The sequence below is a fragment of the Schistocerca americana genome, chromosome 8, assembly GCF_021461395.2.
Source record: "Schistocerca americana isolate TAMUIC-IGC-003095 chromosome 8, iqSchAmer2.1, whole genome shotgun sequence".
Classification (NCBI taxonomy): Eukaryota; Metazoa; Arthropoda; class Insecta; order Orthoptera; family Acrididae; genus Schistocerca; species Schistocerca americana.
This window is the reverse complement of record NC_060126.1, coordinates 320,022,650-320,037,027: the sequence shown is the minus strand read 5'-3', so window position 1 is coordinate 320,037,027 and position 14,378 is coordinate 320,022,650. Positions and strand designations below refer to the sequence as shown.

The 14,378-nt window shown below is 39.2% G+C and overlaps 1 protein-coding gene across 1 annotated transcript in view; it reads right to left on the bottom strand.

Moving 5' to 3' along the window:
• Positions 1–14,378, bottom strand: part of LOC124545325 — a 72,628-nt gene that overhangs the window by 20,269 nt on the left and 37,981 nt on the right. Inside the window, exon 2 of the mRNA XM_047124226.1 lies at positions 13,080–13,348. Within this exon, the coding sequence (XP_046980182.1) occupies positions 13,080–13,348 (269 nt within the window). The remainder of the gene's footprint in view (positions 1–13,079; positions 13,349–14,378) is intronic.

Below are 14,378 nucleotides of genomic sequence, written 5' to 3'. Positions count from 1 at the left end.
GCTAGCTGCGCAGCATTTGTGCACCGCCGCTGTCAGTGTCAGCCAGTTTGCCGTGGCATACGGAGCTCCAGCGCAGTCTTTAACACTGGTAGCATGCCGCGATAGCGTGGACGTGAACCGTATGTGCAGTTGACGGACTTTGAGCGAGGGCGTATAGTGGGCATGCGGGAGGCCGGGTGGACGTACCGCCGAATTGCTCAACATGTGGGGCGTGAGGTCTCCACAGTACATCGATGTTGTCGCCAGTGGTCGGCGGAAGGTGCACGTGCCCGTCGACCTGGGACCGGACCGCAGCGACGCACGGATGCACGCCAAGACCGTAGGATCCTACGCAGTGCCGTAGGGGACCGCACCGCCACTTCCCAGCAAATTAGGGACACTGTTGCTCCTGGGGTATCGGCGAGGACCATTCGCAACCGTCTCCATGAAGCTGGGCTACGGTCCCGCACACCGTTAGGCCGTCTTCCGCTCACGCCCCAACATCGTGCAGCCCGCCTCCAGTGGTGTCGCGACAGGCGTGAATGGAGGGACGAATGGAGACATGTCGTCTTCAGCGATGAGAGTCGCTTCTGCCTTGGTGCCAATGATGGTCGTACGCGTGTTTGGCGCCGTGCAGGTGAGCGCCACAATCAGGACTGCATACGACCGAGGCACACAGGGCCAACACCCGGCATCATGGTGTGGGGAGCGATCTCCTACACTGGCCGTACACCACTGGTGATCGTCGAGGGGACACTGAATAGTGCACGGTACATCCAAACCGTCATCGAACCCATCGTTCTACCATTCCTAGACCGGCAAGGGAACTTGCTGTTCCAACAGGACAATGCACGTCCGCATGTATCCCGTGCCACCCAACGTGCTCTAGAAGGTGTAAGTCAACTACCCTGGCCAGCAAGATCTCCGGATCTGTCCCCCATTGAGCATGTTTGGGACTGGATGAAGCGTCGTCTCACGCAGTCTGCACGTCCAGCACGAACGCTGGTCCAACTGAGGCGCCAGTTGGAAATGGCATGGCAAGCCGTTCCACAGGACTACATCCAGCATCTCTACGATCGTCTCCATGGGAGAATAGCAGCCTGCATTGCTGCGAAAGGTGGATATACACTGTACTAGTGCCGACATTGTGCATGCTCTGTTGCCTGTGTCTATGTGCCTGTGGTTCTGTCAGTGTGATCATGTGATGTATCTGACCCCAGGAATGTGTCAATAAAGTTTCCCCTTCCTGGGACAATGAATTCACGGTGTTCTTATTTCAATTTCCAGGAGTGTATAAAGGAGACACATATAGAACACTTGTGCGACCCATACTTGAGTACTGCTCCAATGTGTGGGATCCCCTCAAAGTTGGATTAAAGGAAGACACTGAAGCAATTGAGAGTTGAGCTGCTAGATTTGTTATGGACAGGTATGACCAACGTGCAATTATTACATAAAAGTTTCATGAAAAATGGAAATCTCTAGAGTGAAGACCATCTTCAGTTTGCAAAACGTTACTGAGAAAATTTATAGGATCACTATTTGTGTGTGACTGCATAACGATTCTACCGCCACCAATGTACGGCTCACACAAGTACTGCAAAGATAGGATAAGAGAAATCAGAGCTTATATAGAGGCATACAGACAGTAATTTTCCCTTGCACCACTTGAGAGTGGAACAGGAATGGGAATGACTAGCTGAGGCACAAAGTACATGGCCCCGATTCCACTCAACATATTACATTCACATTACTTACTATAATAATTACTATCAAACCCAGTGGAAATATTGCATATTGTTCACTTTTATAAGTGTATCAGGTATGATATGTGACAACTAAAGCTCTGTGAACACACAGAGTACTACCATCCCAAGATCATATTGTCGTGTATGTCTTCAATTTGGTTTACTGTGCCATCAAATAAAAGTGTGTCATATCATACTGTCGTGTATGCCTTCAGTTTGGTTTACTGTGCCATCAAATAAAAGTGTGTCATCTATGTACTTGTGATAATAGATACGTTGATTTTTTGTTTGGAAGTTAATTTCATAAAAAAATAAAAGAAAAAAGGATCACGTTTTCTAAACTAACTACAAACATATTTTCCAGTAGAAGTCCTCTTACCAACACTGCTACAATCTTGTTATTTTTCTCATTAATTTAATTTTGCATTTTAAGTAATTCAGTGCCTCATACAGGCCTTCACTCTGACTGAATGTGCCATCAACAAACAAAAAACTATCTACCTACCGGCCTGGGCATATATATTTATGAATAAATTAGAAACATAAAAACTCAAAAAATCAAAGCTGAAATTGCCTATTATTATGGGTGTGTAGATTATATTTTGGTTTTATTTTATGTTAAAATTAATCAAGATGAGGACTTGCAAAACTAAATCCACAAAATTAATTTAGGAGAACAGCCTGCCAATTTCCTGGACACGAGGATAACATACATTCATTAGAAACAATTCTCTTTCTGAGAAAGACACAAATACACTAGCTAATCCAGCAATGATTTGCAATTGCTACATATGTATTGAAATTACACGTATCTCTTAACCCCCTTCCCCACTCTCTGTCCATCACCTCCTTGCCCCTCTCAACATCCATTTCCTCCCAACTCCCCTTCTCTGTCCATCTACTCCTCCCCCTCTCTCTGGTGTTGGGTCTTGTTTATTGTAATTGCAAATTCAGATTATGTAGTAGTATTCTAATCATAAGCTGACAAACAATGGAAACTTCAGGTTGGAATAACAATAATATAATGAATAGGATAGATTGCTACTCTCACTTTAAAAATGATCCACTGAGTTGCAAACGGGTTCAACGAAAAGACTGTTGCACGTGCAGCTATCGGCCAAAGCCCTCCTCAGAAAAGAAAACAAACACACATTCACACAAGCAAGCCCACCTCAAGCACACTCGACCACCATTACTGGTAGCTCCGACAGGAATCCGGTCAGAGCTGCTGGTGGTGTCCAAGTGTATGTGAAGCATGCTTGCTTGTGTGAATGTGTGTATGTTTTCTTTTCTGAGGAGGGCTTTGGCCAATAGCTGCACATGTAACAGTCTTCTCATTGTGTCAGTGTGCAATTCAATGGGCCATCTTTACGATGAGTAGGAATCTGGCCATTCCTTATTTTGTTGTTAATCATAAGCGGACAAGCTATTTATACAACTTCACTGTTTTCTACAAAAACCTGTTGCGAGAAAGAAAACAAAACAGCACATTCTTGTGTACACAATTTTTGTTTGAAAATATATATACTGAGAAAGATTGTGTGTGGGGAAAACAATTTTTATAATAGTTTAAATGTCCTACTATCATAGTTAAAACTAACTGCAAGTAAGAAAATAAAACAAACATATTCACATCAGGGCAAAGCACAGAATTTCCTTTCTTGTAGCCAGTTTTTACATAAAACCTGTACAGTGTTGTTTAAAAAATATATGAATGTTTATTAGAGTGTACTGTAAAAACATAAAGAAAACTGACCAAGTAATTTTCAAATTTTTGGTAACATTTCCCTTTTTACACTATGTATGTATTTATATACAACCAGCTGCTAACAATGGCTGAGCGTCCATAACAGTAAAATGAACTGTAATGTGTGTATGACTTTATTGGCCAGGTTGCATGGTACAAGTCTTTTAATTTGATGTCACTTTGATGACTTGTGTGTTGACAATGATATAATGATGATAAAGACAACGCACATACATAGTCTTTAGCAGAGAAAATTCAAGGCAGCCAGAAATCGAACTTGTAACCTTGGGATCAATAGTGAGCAATGCTAAGCACTAGTCCACAAGCTGTTTGAGCATAATGGTAGTTTTGTTATCATGAGTGATGGTTACAGTACTAAAATAAAATGCAATACTTTCTAAAATTATTATATAGTATTAAACTTGTGAAGTTCAGTGCAGCACAAATTTTATAATATTTGTACTTGTAATAACATTGGCTGCCCTAACATCTCTGCCTGTTAGTGCCTGCTGTGTTCACTTATCATAATCAAATGCAACCTCCCACATTCTACATAAAAGCATGATGTCTCTCTGTTTGTAGTACAGCATTGAAATGATGACATCACTGTAGGCTTTTAAACGTCTCAGAAACTGTAAGAGATGGATGTGACGATCTTGTGAATGATATTAGTATGGAAGAATGGATTAAACATGCTGAGGATTGTATAAGCATTGTATTAATTACATTGAATCATATTGTAGAATATATCAAATAATAAAAGCATTTTCACATATACGATAAAGTTCAAAAGTCAAAGACTAAGTAATTTTTTTTCAAAGAGTAATTATTGTTCCATGTTTCACATTATATTCTTCAAATCAATAAAATCTTGTACTACACACTTTCTTAAAGTAGCTTATGTTCTTCCTCACATTTCTAGCTATCTCCATACCAAATTACGTCCAAATTGGTTCAGCAGTTTAGTCTTGAAAGCATAACACACAGAATCACTTCCTAATTTATAATATTAGTATGGAGATGGGTACATAAAAACATGCATATATTGGAATACAACGCTGTGTCAAAATTTCAAAAGATTGGTGAAGACCTTTCAGAGATTTAAGATTTTGAACAAACGAACATTTACATTTTTATTTATGCAGATAACCAACAATGTCATTCTGAAGGGTAGAAAAAAAAGCACAATTTCATGCAATCTTTCATCACATCTTGGACCCTTCACTAAAGAATTAAGAGATCAATGAGGAGATAAGTCTTCTACAAAACACAGCTATTAAAAACTGGTTTAAACTTCTACAAAATACAGCTATTAAAAACTGGTTTAAATTGGGAATGGTGATGAAGATGTTCAAACAGAAACACAATATGGGGCATAAGACATAATGCACATAAATATGCAACAGACGCTAATTGTATGATTATACAATTTCCGGAACCATCATTGGAGGCAGTCATAGCCATTACATACCTGGGAGTATGCATACCAAGCAATTTAAAGTGAATCAAGCAGGTAAAACCAATCATAAGAAAGGTAGATGCCAAACTGAGATTTACTGGAAGAATCTTCGTGAAGTGTTGTCCAATCCCAAAGGGGTTAACTTACAAAACCCTCATATGACCAATACTTGACTATTGCTCCTCAGTCTGGAACCATTATGTAGCAGGATTAATAGTGGAAATAGAGACGTGCACAGCATGTTCCATCACAGGTTTTTTTAATAATTGTGAAATTGTCATGGAAATGCTTCTCCACCTCCAGTAGCAGGTGTTACAAGAGAGGCATTATGTAGCAAGGCATACTTTACAGTTAAAATTCTGAGAGTGGTACATTCCAACATGCGTCAATCAATACAGCATCATGATTAGGTCAGAAGCAGTAAACAACCTACAACTGATATTTGCGATGGTGCCATACCTTGGGATTAAGTCAAATACAATTTTGAACATTTTTAAGGTAACTAAAATAGGGATTAGTTCCCATCCTAATAAAATCTTAAAATAGGAACTTTTAACATAAACCTATTATAACTACACCACCTTTCAATTCCAGCACGTATAGAGAGGACTGCAAAACATGATCCAAGTACTATGCTGATCAGATGGAGGGAATATTTATTACCACGTTTAAAAAACGTAACATATAGCATAAGAGTCTGATAGGTATTATTATAGAAAGTTACATGTCTGGTACTATGGTTACGGTGCCACAGTGAATGCTCTGTTTCGGGATTAACTGTAGCGCACAATGTACAGTTGGTGTGCAGGAAGCTTAATGCATACTTTGAAAACATGAAACTTAGAACAATAATAGTAACCTGTCCACTATGACTAAAACACTCGTAGACGGAGCTGCATAGTGCTGTGGAAAGGAAGAGCAATGTGTCAAAATTCTGTCCTTCCAACCCATTCTGCAAATTTCTTGCAGATGTCCACATACATATGTACAAATACTTACTTAAAAACTCATTCTCAGTTACACAGATAACATGTAGAATTTAAATCAACAAATCCACAAAACTTTCACTGCATTAATTACATGCCCACAGGCTGAAATACAGAAGAACAAAATATATGCAAAAAATACATAAATTTAAGTCACTGAATTCAAAGAGTTATTTACTTACAGTTTCACGGTGGAAATATCAATTCATAGCAAACGTACACTTGCAATTTTGGAACAATGTTACTACATGCTCTTAACAAACTTGGAAATTAAACCAAATAAAAAAAATAATTGATAGTAATTATCTCAAGGTTGAAACTTACTGACAGACTAAAACTGTGTGCCAGACTGAGGCTTGAACTCAGGGCCTTTGCCTTTCACGGCCACGTGCTCTACCAGCTGAGCTACCCAAGCAAAACTCAACATGCCTCCTCACAGCTTTACTTCAGCTGGTACCTCAGCTCCAACCTTCCGAACTTCACAGAAATTCTCTTGCACAACTGGTGGAAGTAAAGCTGTGAAGGCATGTTGTATGTACTGTTTTAATCTACAAGCAAGTTCACATCAGTGCACACACTACTGCAGAGAGAAAATTTCATTCTGGAAACACTTTATGCTGTGGCTAGGCCATCTCTCTGCAATATCCTTTTTCCAGGAGCGTTAGCCTGCAAGATTAGCAGGAAAACTTTCATGACATTTGGAAGGTAGGAGATGCAGTACTGGCGGAAATAAATCTGACGACAGGTTATGAGTAATGCTTGGGTAGCTCAGTCAGTTAAGCACTTGCCCGCAAAAGGCAAAGGTTCCGATTTCAAATCTCAGTCCACCACACAATTTTAATCTGCCAGGAAGTTTCATATCGGCACACTCTCCGCTGTAGAGTAAAAATTTAATTCCATCTCTTGGTTGATATACCTGACACCTGAGTCATTCCATGTCAGTTCAACCAGGGGCTCCAGCTCAGTCTCATATTTAACTGAAATTCAGTACACTAATTCCACCATGCGTGGAACAGTCGTGTACAAAGTATTAGTTTCCCCTGCCAATTAGTTCCAGAATTATGACTTGTGAAAAAAAGGGGCATGACCCGGAAATTGCAACCCACATCTGGCAATCTATCTTCAGACCCACCTTCAGGCCTTAATAACTTTGGAACTATTCTGCACAGTCCAGTGAAATTTTTACAACCCAGTAACATCCATTTAGAGAACACACTCTATGAATCAAAACACCAACAACATATTTCTGAGGGAAAATAAAAAATTCCAAAATGTGATTTAAAAAATGTAATACGTTAAAAGGTACATATTGTAGGTGCCCTCTATGCCAAATATAATTCACTCAAAAAGGGTATAATTTTTTTTGTCGTAAACTTAATGTGGCCTAAACACACACAGAACTCATCATGCCCATATCAGTCACAAAAACTGAGTTACATGCACAAGAAAATACAAAATTTGAAAAATTACCTGAAAAACATGGATTTTTGAAGTGTGGTAGCACAAAAGGGACAAGTGGTATCCAAGCCAAATTTCACACACTGCATAAGTAGACCATAATGATACATATCTCAAACTTTCAGCATGTTATTGCAAGACATTTGTGTGCAATGGAAGTTGACATATGTATTTGGTGATGTGGCCATTGTGCCACAACACAATTTTGTAAACACATATCGTAAACTGTTCTGCCTCTTCTTATCCTCTCGCACAACTGTTTAATCACAAGCAACAACATATAGACAGATTAACACAACCTATCATTAATGTTTACTGCACATTAACAGCTAAAAACAAGTCGATTGTGCTTCAAACGGAACTTCTCCCACACTTTAGCTACTGTACTCTGTACATTGAGTGGCAAATTGTACTGTCTTCTTGACACTGCGGTAGGAACTGGAACTATCATAAGATGTGTTCAAAAGGAATCCAACACCTGTCTGCCAAACGTGGCCAATAAAATGATCTTGCTGGTCCTGCTGGTGCCATGAAGCTCACAAATACATCACCTTCTGCTTCACAGCACTCTGCAACACATCCTAAGTACCATTTGTCATCATAAACAGCAATAACATAGCAACCTGGTTGTAAGTTGCTGCTTTTGCTTCTGAATCCTGAGTCAGACACACTGTGAAGACACATGTTGTGTATGAACCTATAGTGATAACTGGACAATCTGCTCCTCTGCACATTGTCAGAGTCTGCTGGAGAGAAGTGATGATGGCTTCTTGTGCCTGCAACTGTTTTAACATGTTCTAGTCTGCTTTTTAGCAACTTTTCGACTGATTTCACCTAATCTTTCAAAACATAGAATGATTGTATGCCAGAGATATTTTTCTGTACCAGGGTGTTAGAATGTGACCTTCTGTAGGGTGCTGCAGACTAGCTTGTGATGCCATGAGCTTAATGGTAGCACCAATACCATCACATACATTTTTACCATGACTTGCTGTGAAAAAATTCCATTCTGAGGGAATCTGAAAATCATGGTAATGCATGCATAAATTTTTGAGATTTTTACAGTTTTTGTACTGACTCGCTACCCCATCACTGAAGTACTTCACAAAATGTATGCGCGGCAGCTTGTTTTTCACATATACCATGACAGTGCGAATGTGGGCATGGACTGCAATGGTATCATGAATTAAACAGTCACTAAAAACAAACAGGTTCATGACAGACACATCACGTGATTCACCTCCATAGTAAATCGCAAATGGCTGGGGAATTGCTTGACTGTTGTCCCAATGATATTCTTGGATAGCATCTTGAACTATAAATGCATAATTTTCAGAAAAGTCTTGTATTACTATAATTTCATCTTGTTTCAAATTATCCTCACAAAACTGGAGATAAGCCGATTGTGCTGTTGCTGTGTAGCTGTGTGTGGTCAGTTTGTCCATTTTTTGACAACACATTTCAACAAAATCTTCCACTGTACTTTGCTTTGTTTCAAGACTTGTGCGAACCATGTGTGTCCATTGTTTATAAGAAACAAGATCATCGTCATCCATAAGGAGTTCACCATACAGTTTGTTATTCATGTGTTTTGCAAGATTTGCCTGACCAGGACAATTTTCACACCTGTGTATCATGCACTGGTAGGAACTGATATCACACACTAGCAGCTTCATTGCACCTTTGTAATCCAGACCAGAATCCTTTATAGCAGCAAACATCAGCTTAGTATTTTGATGGGTCTCACATACACAAACATTGTGTGTGCCCCGTGCACTTACAGGCACAACCCATTTTCGCCGAAGATTTAAAAAAGATGATAAACCTACTTCGGTATTGGGATACTTTTCCTTGAATTCTACATATAGTTCTGATATGTTGCATAGCAACAGTCTTTCTTGCATCTGTACATGCACATTTCCCACTTTCACCGTTACATAGTCTTTTTTCCAGCCATTATTCGGCTGTAGTCATTATTTTCATAAAACTCCGACACTAGCATCTTTATTTCTGAACTCAATTGCTTACCCTGAGCCTGCTGAAGTTGTGGAAGCACTCCTTGGGTTGCTTTTATTTTCCTAGCTTGCTTTACCATATATGTAGAAACATTGAATTCCTTTGCAGTGTAGGCAATAGACCAGCTGGAAGGTGCAAGGGTAAGAATAGCTACTTTTTTCTGGTGTGTGGATATGGCACATTTTTCTTTCAAATCATGCACAATATTGTCCAAATCAGAGCATTTCTGGCATGGTTTCTGTTACTTTGGAGCAGATAGTTCTTCCTCTTCCACCATTAGTGTGTCAGCTATTTTGTGTTTTAATTCCATTTGAGCTTCTTGTAGTTTTCTTCTACGATAGCTGGGCCTGTCTCTCTTCCCAACTTTGTGTGTCTTCATGGGAGACAAACCAAGAGCAGTCACTGAAGTATTTAATTGCTCATCCGCTGTGGTTGTAGGTGGCTGATACTCTTCGTCACTGTCATGCAAATTATCAGAATATTCTTCATTTTTCAGCAGTGTAACACACCTGGAACATAACTTTTGTCCTGGTTTCATGTTAAGTCCCATGCACTGATTCACTTTCAATCCTGATTTTATTTCAATTTCACAGAGTCTACACTTCACTGTCTTCTTATGAATCCGAAATGGATCAAAACAACTTCTTTGTAGGAAAGAATACTTATGCAGAAACACTTTCATATGATGATAACAAACACTAAAGTTTCCTGGAACTGTACTTCTTGTGCACACAGGGTGTATCCCGGATCTCCTCAGCAACAAATCTTGGTCCGATTCATCCAGATCATACAGTACAAAGCGAATGACACATTTCGTTCCATATGTTGTTTTATGACATTCAGACACTTGTGCTCTACCAATACTGCAACTTGTTTGAACAAAAGCACCACTAGTACACTCTTCTGCCTCCATACTGACTTTCCACAACAGTACTGACCAGCCTGAACTGGAATCTTAAAAACATGTGTAACCTGTAATTGTTGCTTGTTTCCTTTGTTGTTCCTGCCTAATTATGACTCACTCTGTCCCTGAAAACTACCATTGTTTAACTTTCTGTTGCAGCTGCAGCTTTATCTAAAACAAGCTGCCTGCATCATCATTATTAATTGCTAAATCGTGTTAAAAGAAACATAACCAAATACATCCCTGTCAACCTTTATTGTACACAAATTCCTTGCAATAACAAGATGAAATTTTGTCACATATTATATTATGGTCTACTTATGCACTGTTTGAAATTTGGCTTGGGTATCACTTGTCTCTTTTGTGCTACCATACTTAGAAAATCCATGTTTTTCAGGTAATTTTTCAAATTTTTGTATTTTCGTGTGCATGTAACTCAGTTTTTGTGACTGATATGGGCAAGATGAGTTCTGTGTGTGTTTAGGCCACATTAAGCTTACCACCAAAAAGATTTATACCCTTTTTGAGTGAATTATATTTAGCATAGACGGAACCTACAATATGTACCTTTTAACATATTACAATTTTCAAATCATATTTTGGAATTTTTTATTTTCCCTTAGAAATATGTTGTTGGCATTTTGATTCATAGAGTGTGTTCTCTAAATGGATGTTACTGGGTTGTAAAAATGTCACTGGACTGTGCAGAATAGTTCCAAAGTTATTAAGAACTGAAGGTGGGTCTGAAGATAGATTACCAGATGCGGGTTGCCATTTCCGGGTCACGCCACCTTCTTTCACAAGCCATAATTCTGGAAATAATTGGCAGGGGAACTTAAAATTTTGTAAATCAGTGTTCCACACTTGGTAGCATTGGTGTGCTAAAATCTGAGAGTATCAGCTGGAACATTTTCTCAAATTGGTGTTATTAACAAGGAATGACCCACCTTTTAATTAGTAAACACCAAATGACATTGATTCATCACATAAGCCATAACACATCAACAATGACACGACATTATCACAATCAATAAAGCCAACAACACAATATATATGGGAATGATGGAACGTAAGAATCCTTTTGTGTGTGTGTTTTTCCAGAGAAAGGCCTGTGTTGTTACACTACAAATAAATATGAGGGTAAGTCAATTATTATTCGCAATTTAGTTACATTTTTGTTTATTTTGGTAGTACTGTTGTTTTTCATTGATGACACATGCTTTATTTATTTATTGTTATATCTTTGCAATTTTCAAGCTGTTAGGTTAGTTTCGTTATCACTGCCATGCTGTTAATCATGGCTGCTCCGCTGTCTATTTGAACCAAAGGAGACCATCGTTCAGTGATCCGTTTTTTGTGGTTGGAAAGCGCATCACAGGCCGAAATTCATCACAGACTTTCAGTACAGTATGGGAACAGTGTTTTGCCACAATGGAGTGTCTACGAATGGATCGAAAAATTCTGGAATGGTCACACAAGTGTTACGCACGATGAAGGAGCCAGATGACTGCTTACTGCGACAAATGAAGAAACCATTGAGTGTTGACATGAAATAATTCTCTTAGACAGACGATTAATTATTGATGAAGTGGCACATCGTTTGAAAATTATTCACGGTTCTGCCTACGAAATCATCCACAACAGACTTGGGTTCCATACAGTTTGTGCAAGATGGGTCCCAAAACAACTCACACAGTTGCATAAACAAATGCACTTGGACATATGCAAAAAAATTTTGGATCACTATGGTAACAAAGGGGACAACTTCTTAGACATAATCATTACCGGTGATGAAACATGGATCCATCATTACGAGCCAGAGAGCAAATGGCAAAGTATGGAATGGAAACACCCAAATTCGCCATGCAAGAAAAAGTTCAAAACCCAACTGTCCGCAGGAAAACTGAGGCTTTCAGTTTTTTGTGATGCTCAAGGTCCAGTGCTGGAACATTATGGGGAAAGGGGCACAACAATAAACAGTGTATGTTACAGTGAGATGCTTACTGCCAGGCTAAAGTCTTCAATTCGAAGCAAACACCGAGGATTGCTGTCAAAAGGTGTTGTATTGTTGCACGACAATGCCCGTCCGCATACTGCTGCCCACACTGCTGAAATGCTTCAGAAACTCAAATTTGAAGTACTGGATCATCCTCCATATAGTGCCAATCTTGCCCCCTTCTGCCTATCACTTGTTTGGTCCACTCAAACAGGCATTTAGGGGGCCTCGGATGAAGCAGTGAAAGAAGCAGTGCATTCCTGGCTTGCAGCTCAACAGAGAACCTTCTTTTATGAGGGCATCAGGAAGCTTGCACAACAATGGACCAAGTGCATTGAAACGCAAAGAGACTATGTCAAAAAATGATGTTCTTGTAAGTTTCCTATTTTGTTAGGATAAAATTTTATAACTACTTTGTGGATAATAATGGACTTACCCTCGTATATTAGCTTGGCTGATTTAAGCTGAAGAACAGGGCCCCTCATCATAATTAGTGCTTTCAATTACAGCAATGAAGCCTAAGATATTCTTAAAGCAAAGAGCTGAATGTGGGGACCACAAACACAGACTATTAACTGCGAGGAGAACGTTTTTAGTGTCTTGGCTTGTCAGGAACATCATTCATTTGACAAATATGGACAGGAGTGGGTAGGTGAGGGAAGGGAGGGATGGAGATCATAAAGAGGAGAAAAACAGAGTAGGAGAGGAGGAAGCCTGCAACGGGGGTTGAGGAAAAAAAAAGAGAGATTTCCAGCTACATTACCATCACAATAGATATACTGGTACCTGCTTTATAAAGCCAAGTAGATTACTTAGATTCAAGTGCTGAGGTATTTCCAAAGCACTGTCATAGTCCTGCAAAGGCCTACGCCCACGCCACATCACTGTTGCAAACCACTTGCAATTGCTTGGAATTTCTTCTGGCTCACAGGGAGTTGCATCAAATGTGACTGCATCATCCACATGCAGAACAGACTGCAGGCTTTGCTTGGAGCTCACTCGATGACCTCCCACAAAAATTCTGCTTGCCAATGCAAGGACATTTTCCTCTTCACCTGGAAAAAAAGAGAAGTCTCTCTTACTTTTTGAGTGTGTATTACATTTGTTGACTTGGATTAATAAATAACATGACGCTGTAGCAACAGACAGATGACCTTCTTAACATGGCAGAGATATGAATCTCAAGAAATGATAAATAGATGACATCAATAACTACTTGAAAACTTTAGCAAAGCAAAAAACAAAAGGTAACAGGGCTGTTTTGTTTTTAACAATTTGAAACATATTAAAAACTTGAAACTATCATACCAAAGTAGAAAAAGAGAGATTTTTGGAAATAACATGCAGATATGGCTGTCAGCTCTGATCCATAACATCATTTCACCCTTAGGCAATATGGCAGCCATGAAGACAAACATTCCAGATGAGAACAAACAAAAATAATCCCATTATACAAAACATACTCAAATTAATTCGAATAACAACATGACACTAAAGGGACAGCCATGGAAATTAGGTACTTTTGGGAAGGGGACATATAAAATAAACAATATTCCTAATATAACAATATTATGAAAATGATAGTTGCTAGTCACCATACAGCAGAGATGCTGGGTCGCAGATAGGCACAACAAAAAGACTTTCACAAAATGAGCTTTTGGCCAACAAGGCCTTTGTAAAAAAAAAAAAAAAAAGTCGCAACTTTCACACACATGACCACAGTCTCTGGCAGCTGAAGCCACACTACCATTCCTAATACAAAATGTATATCCACACTAAAAGTTTTGCAAAATTCCAGTATGCCAACATTAACAAAATCCACAAAATTTGTGTCACTAAATCAAACAATCTAAATACATAAACAAAACTCTACTAAACCAACATGTAAATAAATCTACAAGAAAGTGATGCCAGAAATTTGGGTCAACTTAAGTGCTCAATATTGCTCATCTTCTCTGACCTGTGCCATAACTGTACTGCGTTGAGTGACGTAATGGTGGACAACATATTTGAAATGTATTGTGTTTGCAGAGAGCATGTTGGAGTATGCAGAGGTTCACTTTAGAGTGGGATGTTTATGCCTGT